Source organism: Lepidochelys kempii, chromosome 1, assembly GCF_965140285.1.
Source record: "Lepidochelys kempii isolate rLepKem1 chromosome 1, rLepKem1.hap1, whole genome shotgun sequence".
NCBI classification, from domain to species: Eukaryota; Metazoa; Chordata; order Testudines; family Cheloniidae; genus Lepidochelys; species Lepidochelys kempii.
Genome location: NC_136380.1, coordinates 338,139,370 through 338,157,598, shown reverse-complemented (window position 1 = coordinate 338,157,598; position 18,229 = coordinate 338,139,370). Strand labels below are relative to the sequence as shown.

At 41.4% G+C, this 18,229-nt stretch overlaps 1 protein-coding gene across 12 annotated transcripts in view; it reads right to left on the bottom strand.

The window, feature by feature from the left end:
• Window positions 1-18,229, bottom strand: part of BEND7 (BEN domain containing 7) — a 100,607-nt gene that overhangs the window by 46,463 nt on the left and 35,915 nt on the right. For 6 of the 12 annotated variants that reach the window (XM_078851173.1, XM_078851178.1, XM_078851175.1 and 3 more), the window contains exons 7-8: window positions 14,145-14,264; window positions 4,313-4,363 (exon numbers count right to left, since the gene is read on the bottom strand). In XM_078851173.1, the coding sequence (XP_078707299.1) occupies window positions 4,313-4,363; window positions 14,145-14,264 (171 nt within the window). Of the gene's footprint in view, window positions 1-4,312; window positions 4,364-11,897; window positions 12,635-14,144; window positions 14,265-18,229 lie in introns of those variants that run through there. The other 6 variants (XM_078851174.1, XM_078851177.1, XM_073328731.2 and 3 more) reach the window with 4 other exon arrangements.

Here is an 18,229-nt window from a genome sequence, read left to right as displayed (position 1 = left end):
ACACATCCTTAGTGTGTAATGTTTTGGCTAAAGATATATAACCACCAGTGCTGAGGTTGGCTTAGATTTGTTCCCGTTTGATATTTTAGGAAAGTGAGTCAGACTGGCGTTAATCCTCACTAATTCCAAATATGCAGTGTAAATCATATGACAGGATCAAAACTCTTTTGTCATAGCCACTATTCCTTAAGTAGGAAAGTTAAAGATCCTAATGGGGTGCCCTATATTCACTCTGCTCAATGTTTATCCAACATCTGTCATGGTCTCCACACCACCAAGATACCAATCAGGGTCACTGGCTGCCTGGTCTCCCTCAATACAGGTCCCTACAGTTTGGATTTTGGCAGGTCCTAGGCAGTCTTTGCCTATGCTGAAGCGAATATGTAACTCTACCAATATTTTCTAGGGGACCCTAATCACAAAGTTTGAAACAAAACCCAAGTTTTTGATAAGTTAAAATTTAACAGCCATAATTCTTCTGGTTCACTTTCAAGGTCTCCCAATTAATTAAATCCTTTAAGCAGAAGGGAATAATTAGCATCAAAGATACTTTTTAACCACAACACGATTTGTGCTCCTAAACACAGAAATATGGCTAGGCAAAAAATCCTTCCTTGGTTTTAGGATTTAAAAATAATGAAAAATAATGAAACCTTTGGATGTCATATTATCTTAACACAGGAAATCATACGTCCAGGATTTCCCTAACTGTATGCACAAAGGCTAAGGGATCTAAACCCCTCTGTATACTGGGATTCCTCAGCCTGTATCCCCCATGTTCAGATTTTTTTTATTTTTTCCGCAGGGACAAAGAAAGGGGTGAATGGGCACCTCTGAGTCATCCCTCTATGCAGCTTAAAGACATCTGATTTGTCCATGTTTATCCAAACCTTATTCAATTCACTTGCTCTGGACTCTCTTGTGTCCCAATTTTGTCTAGTTCTTGGATACCCAGGTAATAAACGTTTTAAATATACACACCATAAATAGATTCAGCATCCCATTCTTGCTCCCAGTCCCACTTCCTGCAGCACTCCCTTCAAGTAATCCTATTCAAACTCTGTGTCAAAGGTTTTCTCTATATCATGGAAGACTAACATAATCAGTTTGCCCTTGACCATTATTGATTTATTATTTGTCTTATGGTACTGCCTTGAGGCCCCTCCAGAGATCAAGGCCCCATTGTGCAGGGCACTGAACAAACACACAGTACGAGAGCACCTCTTCCCCAGAGAGCTTGCAATTTAAACACACAAGCCAGCTGAAAAGATCACATCCGAGACTCTCCTTAAATGATCCGCCAGTGACATCCCTGCTGAAAACCAGCTATTGTACAAGGGAATCTAATCTACAGGTGAGGATCGCTATAAAGGTTATATCGACCTCCTTTACCAGCCTCCTCGATGGAAGGCATCTATTTTGGCTCCCTACTTCAGTAACCTTTATTATAACTACCATAATTATATTGGCTGTATATCACTTAAACTGATTTAGTCCCAAGAATGGTATAATATTAACTACTGATACATTATATAAAGAACAGGAGTACTTGTGGCACCTTAGAGACTAACGAATTTATTAGAGCATAAGCTTTCTTGGGCTACAGCCCACTTCATCAGATGCATAGAATGGAACATATAGTAAGATTATATATATATATACACACACACACAGAGATAAAAGAAAAGGAGTTCTTGTGGCACCTTAGAGACTAACCAATTTATCTGAGCATAAGCTTTCGTGAGCTACAGCTCACTTAATCGAAAACCTGGATTTGTGCTGGAAATGGCCTGCCTTGATTATCATACACATTGTAAGGAGAGTGATCACTTTAGATAAGCTATTACCAGCAGGAGAGTGGGGTGGGGGGGAGAGAAAACCTTTTGTAGTGATAAACACCCATTTTTTCATGGTTTGTGTGTATAAAAACATCTTCTGTATTTTCCACGGTATGCATCCGATGGAGTGAGCTGTAGCTCACGAAAGCTTATGCTCAAATAAATTGGTTAGTCTCTAAGGTGCCACAAGTCCTCCTTTTCTTTTTGCGAATACAGACTAACACGGCTGTTACTCTGAAACCTGACATAAAGATACGTTCAAAGTTATCATACAAACTGTGAGAGGCTAATTAGTTAAGATGAGCTATTATCAGCAGGAGAAAAAAAATCTATATCTTACTATATGTTCCATTCTATGCATCCGACGAACTAGGCTGTAGCTCATGAAAGCTTATGCTCTAATAAATTTGTTAGTCTCTAAGGTGCCACAAGTACTCCTGTTCTTTTTGCAGATACAGACTAACACGGCTGCTACTCTGAAACCTGTCATTCTATAAAAGTCACTTGTACATATATAATAATGTGTGAAATTCAAATGCTTGGCTGAAAGCCTTTGGAGTTCACCTTTTTTCCTTCCACACACACAATCTGAAAAAGAAAATGACTATTCCACTGTCAATTTAGGCATCCTCCCACAGATCCCAGGGATATATATATACTGCAAGACAAATATTAAGCCTTAGAATTGTGCACACATGCATATTCAAAGGTATATGGGCATGCAGTCTGCACACATTCAAAAATACACACTGGAAATCTTGCAGAAAAGAGAATATAAGATCCCCAGGATGGAAATCTTCTCTCTTTACTAATGTGGCTGTCTCAGTGCATCACATTCATTTTCACTAATAATGTAAGATGTGAAATACTGTAGAAACCACATTAGGCTCCAATAAAATAATTCTGGTACTGAATAAATTTACCAGAGCAATGAAAAGATAACACTGTATAATAACATAACATTTATTAGGGTTCTCCTTTACTAGAATTGCTTCCATCCCTGATAACAGAAACAAACAGGATGTCACTTGGAAGAGACCTTTAAAACCAGAGCTTCCTGCATCTGTTATCAAACTAGTACCATGAAATGCTCAGTGGGTAGCTAAGAAAGCAGCACTGCAGCTCCGATCAGGTAGCATGTGCTCCCAGCCCCCCATGAACAAGACTATAGCTGCTTGGTCCTGGTCCCCTTGGTCCTGGTCCTGCTCCTGAATAATTCCACATGGTCTGACAACAGGATTTCAACCACCAGTGCCTCACTGCTAGCAGTTCATGCTCCAACCCATAGCACCTCAGCACTGAGGATGTCTGAAGACCCATCACAAGCCTTATGTAGAGTTATTGGGAAGATAGTGGGCTGGGTCAAGTGTCGCAATACTGCTCTCATGACCACCACAGAGTGTTTGTAGGGTACATTACAGCACTGTGGGGAGCTGCTGTTAAAGTTCTGCCCTGGATATAGCAATTGCTAGCAGTAAACAGTCTACACTTACTCTTTACAGACATTGCGTGACTAATTTCCAAGGAGTCTTTTTCATTAGTATTCACTATATTGTATTAATCTGAGGGAGAAACTGTAAACCCAAGGTCTTGATCATTCAAGACTTTTACCACATTTTTCTCGGGTCTAGCGGTATTAAGCTGCATCTTGGTGAAATTTTAAAACACAGGTAATTACCATCTATATAGTCAAGATTTTCAAAAATGATTAGTTATTCTGAATGCCCAACTTGGAACACCTGATTTTCGGAGGATATGTGCTCAGCATTTTCTAACAGTCAGGTCCTGGTAGGGTATCTCAAGTGCAGCACTCAAAAAAAATCACCAAAAAAAATCTTGGCCTACCTACTTAAATTCCAACTAGAAGTTTCAATGGCACATGGAAATCTTCATCAGTTCCTGCCCTAGACTGTTGCATAGTACTGCTGTTTGCTGTTAAACAACTGTCATGTTTGACTCAAGGGGTGGGTGCATTTTGAGGGAATGGGGTGGGGTTAAAAGTGATCCTTCCATATCAGATAAAGAGCTTTGCAATCCCTTTGTAAACCCAAGATATTATTGCTAGTAGTACACCAATGCAGAACTGAAATACACTATGATACAAATTACTTTGCCAGTCCTTGGAAGTAATGTTGTGTCAAGAATTTTGAAAGTACCCAGAAATATCATGAATGAGCACAAGTTGCCATCTGGAGTCATGAAGATCACTTACTGGTTTGTGTCACTTAGCCGTTACTGTCAAACTGGAGGTTTTATGAATAGGAAATCAAGGGAAAAATAGTGAAATTCTGGTGCATGTTCTCTCTCTCTCTCTTTTTTTTTTTTCAACCACTAGGCATTCAAATCTTAGACATCTGGGCCTTGTATGCAGATTACCCAGACTGTATATGCCATACCTAGAATATTGAAAACTGCTTTATGCAAAATAAATAAATAAAGAAGTGGAACCTGATAAAAAACTTAATGCATTTTACCTGTTTGCAGTAGAGAAATGTCCAGTTTCTCATCGCAGTCAGTCGTCTCTGCTGATTACAAATATAAACAAGAAATCTCATTACTTTTACTGAATAAAGGAATATGATTAAAAAGCTACATAGAGTGCTTTTGCATTTTCTATCTACACTTCTCATGTGCAATTTGCTAGCATCCAGTTAAACAGTCACTGCTTGTGTGAAAATGTCATATAATAAAAATGCAAACTTAGGAAAGGTAGTCTGGGTATTAATTTGCAGTTGTGCTGGCCATTGGATGGGAGTAATACACTGCCCCCTTGAAGAACTCAAACTCCTGCTGATATAGGAAGCTTACAATAATTTTGTAAATTTAACGTAACAATTGCCATCCCAGATCAGACCAGTGGTAATACTGACCCTGGTATTCAGTCTCCAGTGGTGGCCAGTATCAGATGCTTCACAGGAAGGTGCAAGAATCCCCGAATGTGACCACTATGTAATAGCCTGCCCAAAGTGATTTTTTTCCTAACCCTAATCAGTTTGGGCCAGATTTACAAAAAGATTTAGGCACCTAAAGATGCAGACTGGAACCTACTTGGGTAGATTAGGCCCCTAATTCCCATTGAAAGTCAATGGGAGTTAGGTGTCAAATTCACTTGGGCACTTTTGTAAAACCCAGTAGGTTTTATCAGCATCTTTAGGCACCTAAATCCCTTTGTAAATCTGGCCCTTAGTTGCTGGCTTATGTCCTGAAGCATGAGAATTTACAAGACTGATCAAAAGCCCACTGAAGCCAAAGAGAGTCTTGTCAGTGACTGCAGTGGGCTTTGGATCAGGCTCTACACCCCATCTAATGTAACTTCAGATGTTCTCATTACACACACAAATTTCTACATCTTTTTTGAACACTGCTAAGATTTTAATCTCTAGTGGCAAGAAGAGTAAGCAGGAGCTCCAATACACCATCTCTGTACTATTATTTCATGTACCACTCCTTATATATTGATATTTATATTTTTTTTCCCCCACGAGGATCATGGTCATAAAGCAATGGGTACATTCCCACTGTAGTGTGCCCCCGACTTCGCAGATATCAAAAACTGGCCAAAGTAATACAGATATATTGAACAACCAAATTCAGTGCATGTCCTTAACTGGGTCGTTTGTGCTGATTACCCTTAACAGTAGGTTGATCAGATAGCAACTGTGAAAAAATGGGACGGGGTGGAGGGTAATAGGTGCCTATATAAGAAGAAGTCCCAAAAACCGGGACTGTCCCTATAAAAATGGGACATCTGGTCACCCTACTTAACAGTGTTGTCAAACAGCACCAAACTCACTGAAAACAAGAATTAGTTTACTTTTTAAATAGCTGAAGGTATTAAAGCACTATGACTTGCTCAGAGCCAACATTAAACAGCCTATTTCAGAGCCCTCATCCAGTGAGCTCCCTTGGCTCCCAACAGAAGATGTTTCAGATGACTATCGGGGAAGCATGTCAAGCTAAGTTCAAGTTCACAAATTAGTAATGAACACCTTGACCCTACAAATGCTGAGGCAGATCACCTTTCCACATTCCATTCTAAACAGGAAGATGTGGTTTGCCTTCAAACACCACATCCATTGGCCATGAGCCAAATCATACTTGTCTTGACTTCAATGAGCCTACCTGCATGACAAGGCAAGCAGGATTAGACCCTCTCATTGGAATTTTGAAACTCTCTTATATTCTTTGTTTAGAAATAGTTTGGTAACTGCTGTAAACACTCCTGTAGCCATGTCCTTCAGACCTTTTTCCAAAATCACTTTGCTAGCTGCGGAATGTACCTGTCTGGTAAATGTGCACCTGCTATTTTGCTGCTTGCACAGAAGCATGTATGTGCAGGAATGAAGAGGTTAATACAGAGGTTGCCCTTATTAGTTCTGCTGTCTTTATTTTACTTAATCTAGATAAAATACTGGCCGGGAATGCATAATGTTACTCCTGTGATTCCCATCCAACATACTATCTGCCCTTGTGTCTGCTGCTAAACATAAATCAGCACTAGCAAGAATCTGCTATCTCACAAGACACAGATGCCTTGTGTATTAATTATATCATGAAGAGAGGACCAGAGAAAGCAGAGGACTGAGAGGAGGGGCAAAGACACAAACAGAAGGGGAGAAGAATACCACACAAGACATAGGAAGATGCGGTAATGATGGAGTGGAGGTCTCAACACATGGGTGGGAGAGACAGCACAGTCCAGCATGGATTTAATATTGTTAAAAAAATTTCTCCTCTCGCCCCCAGCATTTTCCATTGTAATCAGGCAATGTTTAAAATAAACAATAGTACAATGATGCAACTACTACCATCATGTCAGGTGACTACTTCACACCAATCACACCTGAAAAGTTTGAGCAGATTTCATAGCGCCGCTTCATTTTCCTTTATTATGTACAGTATTTAAAGGTTTTTGAGTTAATCAGTAAAATCATATTGCATGAAGAGCTCTTACTCACGCTGTGCTTTAGGAGCATTTAGTCATACTGTACCAGCATTCCTGTCTATATGGAGGCTTTTAGCAACATACTGCCATTAAATAATGGCTCAGATCCTTTTCAAGGCATGAAAAGGGAGAGAGGACTTATCACAAGAGATGTGTGGCTCATGCCCCATTTTTTTTATTATTGGAGATAGAGTGGAATAGCCAGAAGGTTTCAATGCAGAGATGATGAGAACAGCAGGGCTGTTTCCTGCTGAGACTAGCCCATTCATGGCCCTCCTTAAATCTCTGCGCCAACAGCTGCGTCTCTGGCTGTGTTGTCGCTGGCTGGTCCACTAACCACCTAGCCATATTCCCCTTTTGTAGCATGGCAAGACTACACGATGGGAGCTACTGCTGGTCAGGGCAGCTGTAAATCACAATGCAATTTGCATTGTAATTTATCCTGTTCTAAAAAGGGAAATGTATACATCTGATTTTCCCTCAACTTCATGTCCCTCTTTCCCTGGCCAATAGCCCTTCTTCTCCAGCAGCTGCAGAGAGCTGAGCCTAGATGTTGTGGAGGGGATAAAACTGGCAATATGATCCAGTGCCCCAGAATGCATACAAACATGTGGATTTTTTTTGGCCATGCCAATTGTATGAAGTGGGACCAATAGTCAAAGGTGAAGAATATTATCATGCTATTTTATTTTAATTATAACTTCTATTTGTAACATTAACCTCAAAGTCTTTTTTCCTCCCTTGTGACAGCCAACTTGTGAAATTTGAAAAGACTGAACAAGGCCAATAAAAATTTAATGGCAATGACAGCTTTATTCTCAGATCTAGCAAATTAAAAGAAAAACCCCAAGTCTCAGATCTAAGGCAATAATCTAATGGGACTGAGAAAAATCCAAAGCAAAATAAGACTACTTCCAGTTATGAAAAAATGTTATAGCGGATGCTAACCTTAAATTAATTTCTATTTGTATTAGGATAACAACCTTTCAAAACCTATCCAGGAGAAGTTTTTTCTAGAGAGAGAACAGGGGTTTTTAAAAAACAGTTTGTTGATTAGCCTTCCCAGTCAGAGACTATTCTGTACCTAATTCTAGGAAATGAGCCAAATTTGATAAATAAGGTTGAAGCTGGACAACATCTATGATCCTGTGATCAGAATATCGTTTAATTTGAAAATACTCAAGAGGGTAAATACTAAAGAAAGCAGCACTAAAGCAGGTCCTCCCCATCCATTTGCTGGAGTTCTCAAGGTATTACTGCCACAGACAGCTAGGGGAATACACTGGTGTTTACATCATTATCTTATCAAATTATTAAACCACAGGATTGAGCATGGAAGATTACACATGAACATAATTTGTCATCATTTGGACATGCAAATAGCTACTTGGCCTAAATAGAAAACCCAGTCAGAGGGTGGACTGAATGCATCAGAGGATTGGTAATGGAATAGAGAGCCTTTCCCTTTCAAGTCAGCAGTTCAAATTCAGCCCAACTCAGAAGGGGCCAAACGGCTTTTGGTGGCATTTGTGAAAAAAAAACAGTGGTCTCAAGCCTGTCCACACACAGTTTGTGCACCAGCTTAGCTAGAAATTGAATTAGTTAAATTGGTGCAACCCACCAATGTGGACACTCTTATATCAGTTTAACAAAATCTTAAACCAGTTTAGCTTAACTCAATTGCAAATAAGATCTTTAGGCACCTTGGAACTTAGGGCTTGGCTACACTTGCAAGTTAGAGCACATTAAAGCAGCCCCAGGTGCCCTAACTCCCAACCCGTCCACACTGGCAAGGCATGTAGAGCACCTGGACTCTGCAGCTGGAGGGCTCCTGGTAATCCACCTCCATGAGAAGCATGTTTGCTGCACCTTGGCTGAAAGGCCTGGGAGTCAGTGTGAACGAGGTGTTGCATTACTGCACTCTGATCTGCCTCCGGAAACATCCCATAATCCCCTTAAGTCAAGTGGCCACTCTTGTCATTGTTTTGAATTCGGCTATAGGAATGAGGCTATCCTCTTTCAAAGCTCTGTTTCTGACAGCCGGCTGCTTATCTGCTCCAGGACAAAGCAACCATTACTGTGGAATGCTGCTTGCTGTGAGTGTGAGAGAGAGAGAGAGGCAAGGGGGACGGGGGTCTGCTGCTCTCTGAACTTACAAGACAGCATGCTGACACACTCTCAGCACCCCAAAAACCAACTCTCTCTCCCCCCACATACACACAACACACTCCCTGTCACACTCCACCACCTCCCCCCCATTTGAAAAGCACGTTGCAGCCATTTGAATGCTGGGATAACTACCACAATGCACTGCTCTCTGTGGCGTTGCAAGAGCTGCTGATGTGGCCATGCCAGTGTGCTTCCAGCTGACAGTGTAAATACAAGGCAGCACTTTTGCTGCTGTGGTCTCGGAAGGCTAGTTTAACTCCCAGCGCTCTACATCTGCAAGTGTAGCCATGCCCTTAGGATACGTCTGGGGAGTTATACATGGGGAGTTATTCCAGAATCAGAGCACCCACACACAGAGTTAATCAGGAATAGTCGTTCTTTAATTAATTACACACACTACCTCAATTTGAATAAATTTTTCTATGTAGACAACCCCTCTGATTTGGACTACACTGTTTATGGACTGATCCAACTATTTCAGTAGGGGGTGTGATTTTGTATGGAAACAGTTACATCGGTGGACACAGTTATACCAATAAAAAAGGTGTCTTACAGTTTATTCCTACACATGTATACAGCTATAACTATAGGGTTGTACTAGTGTAACTAAATCTGTTTCTATACCAGTATAGTTAAAGCACTACAAAAACTGTGTGGACCAGAGCTTAAACTGATTTAAGAGTGTCTGCACTAGAAGTTGCATAAATCAACTTAAAAATCAGGTGGGTGAGGTAATATCTTTTATTGGACCAATTTCTGTTGGTGAAAGAACACATGTTGCAAGAAACCAGGGTTTCCTGAACTCCCATTTCTGGCCTTCAAACAACACCCGCAGCCTCACTAAGCTTACCATCAGAAGTAAGCTACCCACAAGACCAGGACACACCAATTCAAAGTCAAGCCTGCCAGAGCAATAGATGCAAAACCTGCAGCCATATCTCCACTGCTGTGATGATCAATACTTCCCACAACATGCCTTTCACGATCCATAGTCCTACACATGACTATCACAAGGTGGTGTACTTCAGCCAGTGCATCAAATGCAAGAACAACAACTATGTGGGTGAATCTAGACAATCACTACACTCTTGAATGAACTCACAGAGAAAAATGATAAAAGACAAAAACACCCTATCCCGCCCCCGGGCGAACACTTTGTAGAAAATGATCACTCTACATCTGATCTCTCAGTCCTTGTCCTCAAAGGAAAGCTGCATAACACCTTCAAAACACAAGCCTGGGAGTTTAAATTCATAACTCTGCTAGACACCAAAAATCATGGACTCAATAGAGACACTGTCTCATGACAACAGTTTGTAACCCACTCTCTCTCCTTTGTCCTATGCCACAAAGATCTTAATTGCCAACTTCATTTTGAACAGTTTCTTGCAACTTGTGTAAACTCCTTATGCTTAACATCTGTTCCACCTTATATTGAACTGTGACACTCTGATTACCTTTCCCAGTACTGAAGAATAGCTCTGAGGAGCTCGAAAGCGTGTCTCTTTCACCAACTGAAGTTGGTCCAATAAAAGATGTTACCTTGTTCACTTTGTCATTCTACTATCCTGGGGCCAACATGGCTACAACAACACTGTACATTTAAAAATCACACATTTAAGTAAACTGGTGCAACTGAGGCACACTGAAGTCAATGGGAATGAATCACCTAAATACCTTTGTGGATATGGGCCTGAGAATTCAGACCAAACTCCAGTTTGTGTTCTAATGGCAAAGCATCCCCATCACAAAGCATTGCCTTTGGTACTAGGTTAGCAGCCTATACTCTCACTCCTGGAGAGTACAGACTGCTAACCTTGGTCTCTCCACGGCAGGTGGAGTGTGGGGGAAGCTTGCACGGCCAACACCAGCTGCATATCTGTGCTCCCTAATAATGAATGTCAGTCTCTGGGACCGCCAAATAGACCAGCACTTTTCCCAGGCACTACGTTCATTATGCAAAGTTTTAAAGCGAGAATAAAGGGATCTGGTTTTAAAACATGAAGCAGCATTTTGGAAGCAAGAAAGAAATTAGCCCCAAGGTGCTACAGCTCTGCTCTGAGAACTCTTTTGTTAGCATGTTGTGCTAGGAAGATTATTACATAGTTCTGTGATGATGTCAGAACTGAGGATGAAGTAAACAAGGAAGAAAAAAAAGCAACCACATATGGAAGATGAAATCCTGGCCTCACTGAAGTCAATGGAAGTTTTGTCATTAACTTGAAAAGGCCAGAATTTCACCTCCTGGCCTAGCTCTCCTCTCACTTACTCTACTTCTACTCCATTGACTTCAGTGGAATTACTCCCGATTTACAAGTTTAGAGATCTACAGACAGTTTTTAGTTTTAGTGCCAGTGTATGTCAATTAAGGGTGTAATTTTTTTTTTAAAAATTGTTTTACCAGCACACTTTCCATATGGGAATAGCAAAAAACTCGTATAAAGCATCGTTATACCAATATAACTGCATCCACTCTGGGGAGATAGTGCCACTTTAACTATACTGGTACAACCTGTGTATAGACAAGGCCTAAGCGAGAGGACAACCAGACCCAGAGAGATTGGGATGTAGGTGAAGGGCCAGTAGAAAAAAAATACAGTAGAATATAAGAAACAATGTAAAATAAAGAGCCTTTACAACAATTCAGCTTCCGTATAGTAACTGGAAAATGGGACTAATGGGTTACTGTATTTCTTTTCATTGTCCAGCCACACACTGGGTTGATTGGTTCTCATCTCTTGGCAGGCATAGTTAGTATCCCACTTAGTTTAGTATACTGGCCTCAGTTTCACTCATCTTTTCATAGGAAGCCTATTACCGCTAAGGCTGAGATGCAGCATTCTCCACTTAGGCTCCCCAATACTGGGGAAAGAGCATAGGTGGGGGCGGTTCCTGGTGGCCCCTCTTTAAAAGAAAACCTGTACAGTCACTGCTAACTCCCACGGTAGAGCTGCAGCCCTAGCTAACATCCTGGAGAGGCACACGAAAAAAAGCAAACAAGAATGTAGAAAATATATTCAAAACAAACTAAATCAAATTAGGTCAATGGAGTTATTCACAAAGTTCTGTATCTCTGCAGACACCCCAAGGGCCCCCAGTCTCTCTCCCTGCCTGCCTCCTTCACTGCACATATGAATCTATGAATCTTCATGTCACTGAAGAACTGCACCATAGTATATTTCTTCCAGTCGAGGAGGAATAGGTAGCCTTCTGAAGCCTCCATCAATGGTAGGAAAGGATGCTGCTGTGCAACAACAAGCAATCTGATGATTCTCACTAGCAAGCTCACCTCATAACCTCATGTTCAAGGGCAGAGAGTCGGCTTGATAGTCTAGGGGATTTGGTAAACTCACCTTTTTTGAAGAGGGGCATTATTTTATGCTAGCAAATGATCTGCACTTCTTTCCTCCTTTTTGTTTCTATTTCACCTCCTCCTTTCTTTTACACCCTTACACTTTTCTGTGTACTTCCCATGGTGTTGACAGAACTGTGTGATAAAAGAATGCCTCAGCTTTTGCACAGTTACCTCAGATACTTGCCTAACCGAATGCTACAGACAAAGCTCAGGACTGAAAATGTTGGCTCTTTGGTGCATGGATCCAGCAAACGGCAACAGTTCATTCATCTGCCATGATCTATCTCATTCTCTTTGGCCAGCTGAATATTCAACCTTTAGAATTCACTATGGAATTTTTTTAAAAAAAGGGTAATACATAAACACACACAATTTCAACAGGTTAGAATAACTCCAGTTGGCCCAGAAGCCTAGAGCTTTATATTGTCATATCGGACACTTGGGTTCAGTGTCTCATCTTGTTCCTTAAACCAGCAGAAACAACGCACTTATTTGCAGCGAGGAGCAGGAAGAGAGAAAAAAAGAAAGCAAACTAAGGGCTTGGCTACACTTACGTTTTATAGCGCTCTAACTTGCTGGCTCAGGGGTGTGAAAAATCACCCCCCTGAGCGCAGCAAGTCAGAGTGCTTTAAAGCGCTAGTGTAGACAGGCTCCGAGCGCAGGGAGCCGCGCTCCCAGCGCTCGGAGCTGATCCCCTTGTGGAGGTGGATTACCAGGAGCTCTGGGAGACCTCTCTCCCGGCGCTCGCACTTCAAAGCGCTGCCGCGGGAGTGCTCCCGCGACAGCACTTTGAAGTTTCCAGTGTAGCCATGTCCTAAGAAAGGTGGCTGTAAGGAAGGGTTATTGGTGTGATGCAAATGATGTGCCTCACACAATGGGGGTCAGGTGCTAAGACTTCTGGGGACATATCCTATGCAGTGACGGATTAGCCACTAAGCCAATGACGCCCATGCCCAGGCCAATTGGGCACCCCCGTGTCACAACCCCCTCCGCCAGGCGCTTCTGCCAGCGAGCGGGTATGTGGCATGGAGGCTTGCCCCGCTCTGCCCACCCGGACCTCCTGCCGGGGAGTGGGGGAAGCTTGCGCCCTCCGACCCTGCTCCCCGGCAGGAGCACCAGGCGGGCGGAGCGGGGCAAGCCCCCGTGCCCCAATCCCCGTGCTGGGTGGGGCAAACCCCACACCCATTTCCCCAGCAGGAGTGCCATTGGGAGGGGGGACTGCAAGTGGAAGGGGTCCCCACTTGCCCTGGCCCAGGGCCCCATAAAACAGTAATCCACCTCTGATCCTATGATTCTTTGGGCTGCAGTAAACTGAGCTCTATGATTCTCTCAGTGAATTGTGGGAGAACTTGTCTGTCCCTTTGGGCGCATGGGGGAGAATTGTGGAAAGGTACTGGAGGACTCTCAGCATTTGAGAAATTTAGCCTGTGTCCTCACTGAGAAATGGGCAGGTTATCAGCACGAGTGAAAGCAGCCCCTAACCTCTAGTAGTCTATAGCCCCAGCTGGGAAGCTAGCTTAAAGCACCACTAAACTCAGGTGAGATGGCTGTGTGTATGGTGGACAGGAAGGGCTTAGAGGCAACTCCTGAGAAAGAGTCTGACTTAACTCTAGAGTGAAGACATACTTTAAGACTATTACCATTCAAAACACCACATCTTGCATTCTAGCGGTAACATGCCAAAAGTGTACAGGCTTCATTTTCAGAGGTACTGAGCCCTCACAACGACAATTAAAGTCAAGGGGAGCAGTGGGTGCTCAGCTGACCTCTGAAAAACATCAGGCTCTATGACTTTAGTCTTATGCTAAGTTGCTATTTCGGACATTGTCATGCTCACCTGAGCCTCTTTTTAACCGTCTTCTTGCCAGTTTAATTTGATCCTGTAGAATCTGCACCCAGTCTCTGGGGCCAGGAAGTTTATCCACGTGGTTAGCAGTGCAATATTTTTCTGTGAAGACTAAAATAAAAGGTACCATTTTTTTAAAGTGTCTTATCAAAATTGAGAAGGAGGGGGGAAAGAGGAGGAGGAGAATGAAAACAACAACAACAAAAAACTGAAGTTAAAGTGGCCAAAACTGGGAAAGCAAGGCCAGAGGTCAATTCAATGTTCTGTGTGTTTATCTTTAAAAATATTATTTTGTGCCTAGATACTATATTGATTAACTGCCTAAAAAAACCTGAGAAAGAGAGAGAATGTCTACATCTCATTTATGTCACATACAGAAAATCTGTAGTACAATAAATGGTGAACTTTGAACTAAGCCTCATGAGTGGTAGATATTTATAACTGCCGGTTCACCATATTCATTTTGGCATTAGTGGAGAACTGCAGGTCTCCTCCTGGGCCTTCTGGTCTCATGATCTTGTCTGTCAGGCTGCTAGCAAACAGGAGATATGAAGAAGTCCTAAACCTTCAGTGGGCATTTATCATATTGGCAAAATAGAAGAGGACCCTGAACTTTTATAAACATATATAAAAACAAACTGCTTTAAAGGGGACAATGTCAATCAGGTCCAAAACTTCGATTTTGTAAAAAAACAAGCTTTTACAGAGCCTAAAATACTAGATATATTTTCAAAAATTGTAATTCCAATGACAAACAGATAAAACATTCCCCTGCTGTGTCTGCAAACCCTAACACATTGAACATTGAAAGCAAGAAATGAAACTGAGTATCAACAAAGGTGAAACTGACAAATTGTTTTCATTGTCCATCTGAGACAAAAGTAAATCAGAACATAAATAGTCAAAGTATTACTATGATTAACAATACTATTGCAGTAGTGGCCAGATCTCTCAAAATCTGGAGCATCAATATGTTAGGGCAATACACAGGAAGACATGGTCTCTGGCTCACAGTGCTTACAATCCAAGAGGATAAGTGATATATGAAGGATTTTATATATATATATATATATAAATAAAATACACACACACACACTCTTCAAAATATTAATAAATAAGTATAAAGGGTCAAAAATAATGTATTTTAAAAATTATTTCAGTTTTAATAATGTAAGGCACTATTCACAATATACAGCTGTTTGTTTACAATCTATGGCCCCAATCCTGCAGTCTGATCAATGTGGGCATGGGGTAGCCCAACTGGAATCCACAGATGTCAGCAGGGTCTCACATAGATGCGGTGGTCAGCTTTGCATGAATTGAAAGCTTTTTGGATCAGGGACTGTCTTTTTGTTCTGTGTTTGTACAGTGCCTAGAACAATGGGGTCGTGGTCCATGCCTGTGGATCCCTAGGTACTACCATAATACAAATAATACAAGTAATAATAATCAACTGATTACAATATCAGAGAGTCTATGAGGTGAAAGATTACACTGTCCTTTGAAACAGGCATCAACTTGAATTCTAGTAAATTTAAAAAAAGTTGATAGTAGTTTCAGCTTCTACTCCTCTGCCAATTTTTGTGATTTTACGATCACGTTTGCTTATTTTTAAACAAGATTTCTCTATGTTGTGTGAAAGACAAAGACACACACACACACACACAAACAACAGGAGGAAATGACTACACAGGGAAAACAGTGAAATTGTCGCTACACGAACTGTGGACAAAGTAGAAAGAGAGAATTTCTCCTCTAATCATTTTCAGGTATAGAAATCTTATATATAACTTGTAATGATGGTAGGTAAAATGTTTTCAGACAGAAGAATGATTTTCAAGTTGACAGTGTGCCCTTAAGTTCTCAGCTAATTTCTCCAATGAATGTAGCTTTTTCTCCATTTCTGTATCTATGTCATGGAAAAGGACAAAACTCATCACTAAACAATATCTGTGAGTTTGGTAGAGTAATGTCTCAATGATAATGCAAACAACGTGATGTTGTTCTTGTGGAGATTTCATACTGGCTCAGTCGTTACTTGGAATAAATGAAACCACAGTGTCTTAGAGCATAGCTCCTCCGGGGAAACCAGTGCTATTGGAGCCAGGCTGAGTAAAGTTCCATGCTGTGTCAACCCTTGGCAACTCGCTGCATTAGCCCCTAGGAAAGAACTCCCCTAATGAAACATGACAAAGGTCATGCACTATCATTTGGTTGATACTCTAAATGCAGTGAATGCAATCCTCTTATTATACCAGTACCTAGTAGTACCACCACAGACACATTTCTATTTCCATTACAAATTCTATTTTTGAGGGGTTTATAACACAGGCTTTTCAACTGAAATGTGGTCATTTTTGTTTAACTGCTTGTGACCGCTGCTTTCTACAGTGGGGCGAGTTTTGCTATTTCAATGGTGCTGCCCCACCTACTGGAAATATCTGTCCCCTGCTCCCTTTCCTCCATGTCAGCAGATTTTAAAATTCATATTCAAACCTTACTGTTCTCTCGAGTTTATGACCAACTTGCCCTGTAAAGCTTTTTGGGACTTGTATGAAGGATACCATGTAAAAAAATAAGTTTTCCTTGTATGCCAATGTTTATCAGCAATACAGTATTCTCTACGGGACCTTTCAAAGCTAATATATTGTCAATGCATTGGGACAAAAGAATCAATAAGATGTGAATGGAGGCACTGAGTCAATGAACATTATATAGAAACTGCCATTACAGATCAGATCAGTGGTCCATCTAGTCCAGTATTCTGTCTCTTGCAGAGGGGCCAGTACCAGATTCTTCAGAGGAGAGTGTGTAAGAAACCCCTCACTGGACAAATCATGAAATAACCAATTTTTTCCCCTGAGTTAGGCAATCTAAAATCAACCTTCTAATCGAAACCTAGTAAAACCACAACCAGGTTCAGAGTCAATACCAGAGATTCCATCAGAAATATAAGTCAGGACTTAGACATGGTCACAATCAGAATCAGAGAAGGGTAGGACTGGAAGAGACCTCAAGTGGTCCTCTAGTCCAGTCCCCTGCACTCAAGGCAGGACTATGTAATAACTAGACCATTCCTGACAGGTGTTTGTCTAATGTGTTATTAAAAACCTCCAATGACGGAGATTCCACAACCTCCGAAGGAAATTCGTTCCAGTGCTTCCAACTATCAATTCGTTCCAGCTACCCTGACAGTTAGGAAGTTTTTCCTAATGTCCAACCTAAACCACCCTTGCTGCAATTTAAGCGCATTGATTCTGGTCCTATCCTCAGAGAGCACAGAGGATACTTTGTCTGCCTCCTCCTTTTAACAACTTTTTATGTACTTGAAAACTGTTATGTCCCTCCTTAGTCTTCACTTCTCCAGACTAAACGAACCCAATTCTTTCAATCTTTCCTCATAGCTCATGTCTTTTTAGACCTTCAATTACTTTTGTTGCTTTCCTCTGGACTTTCTCCAGTATGTCCACGTCTTTCCTGAAATGTGGCACCCAGAACTGGACACAATACTCCAGTAGAGGCCTTATCAGCGCAGAGTAGAGTGGAAGAATGACTTCTCGTGTCTTGCTTACAACACTCCTGCTAATACATCCCAGAATGATATTTGCTTTTTTTGCAACAGTGTTACACTGTTGACTCATATTTAGCTTGCGATTCTCTATAACCTCCAGAGCCCTTTTGCAGTACTTCTTCTTAGGTGGTCATTTCCTATTTTGTATGTGCAATTGATTGTTCCTCTTAAGTAGAGTACTTTGCGTTTCTTCTTATTGAAGTTCATCCTATTTATTTCAGACCATTTCTCCAGTTTGTTCAGATCCTCCAAAGCACTTGCAACCCCTCCCAGCTTGCTACTGTTTGCAAATTTTATAAGTGTAGTCTCTATGCCATTATTTAAATCAATGATGAAGATATTGACCAGAACCGGACCAAGGACCGATCCCTGTAGGACCCCACTCGATATGCCCTTCAAGCTTTACTGTGAACCGCTGATTTACGTTCTGGAAATGGTTTGCCAACCATTTATGCACCCACCTTATAGTATCTCCACCTAGGCTGCATTTCCCTAGTTTATTTAT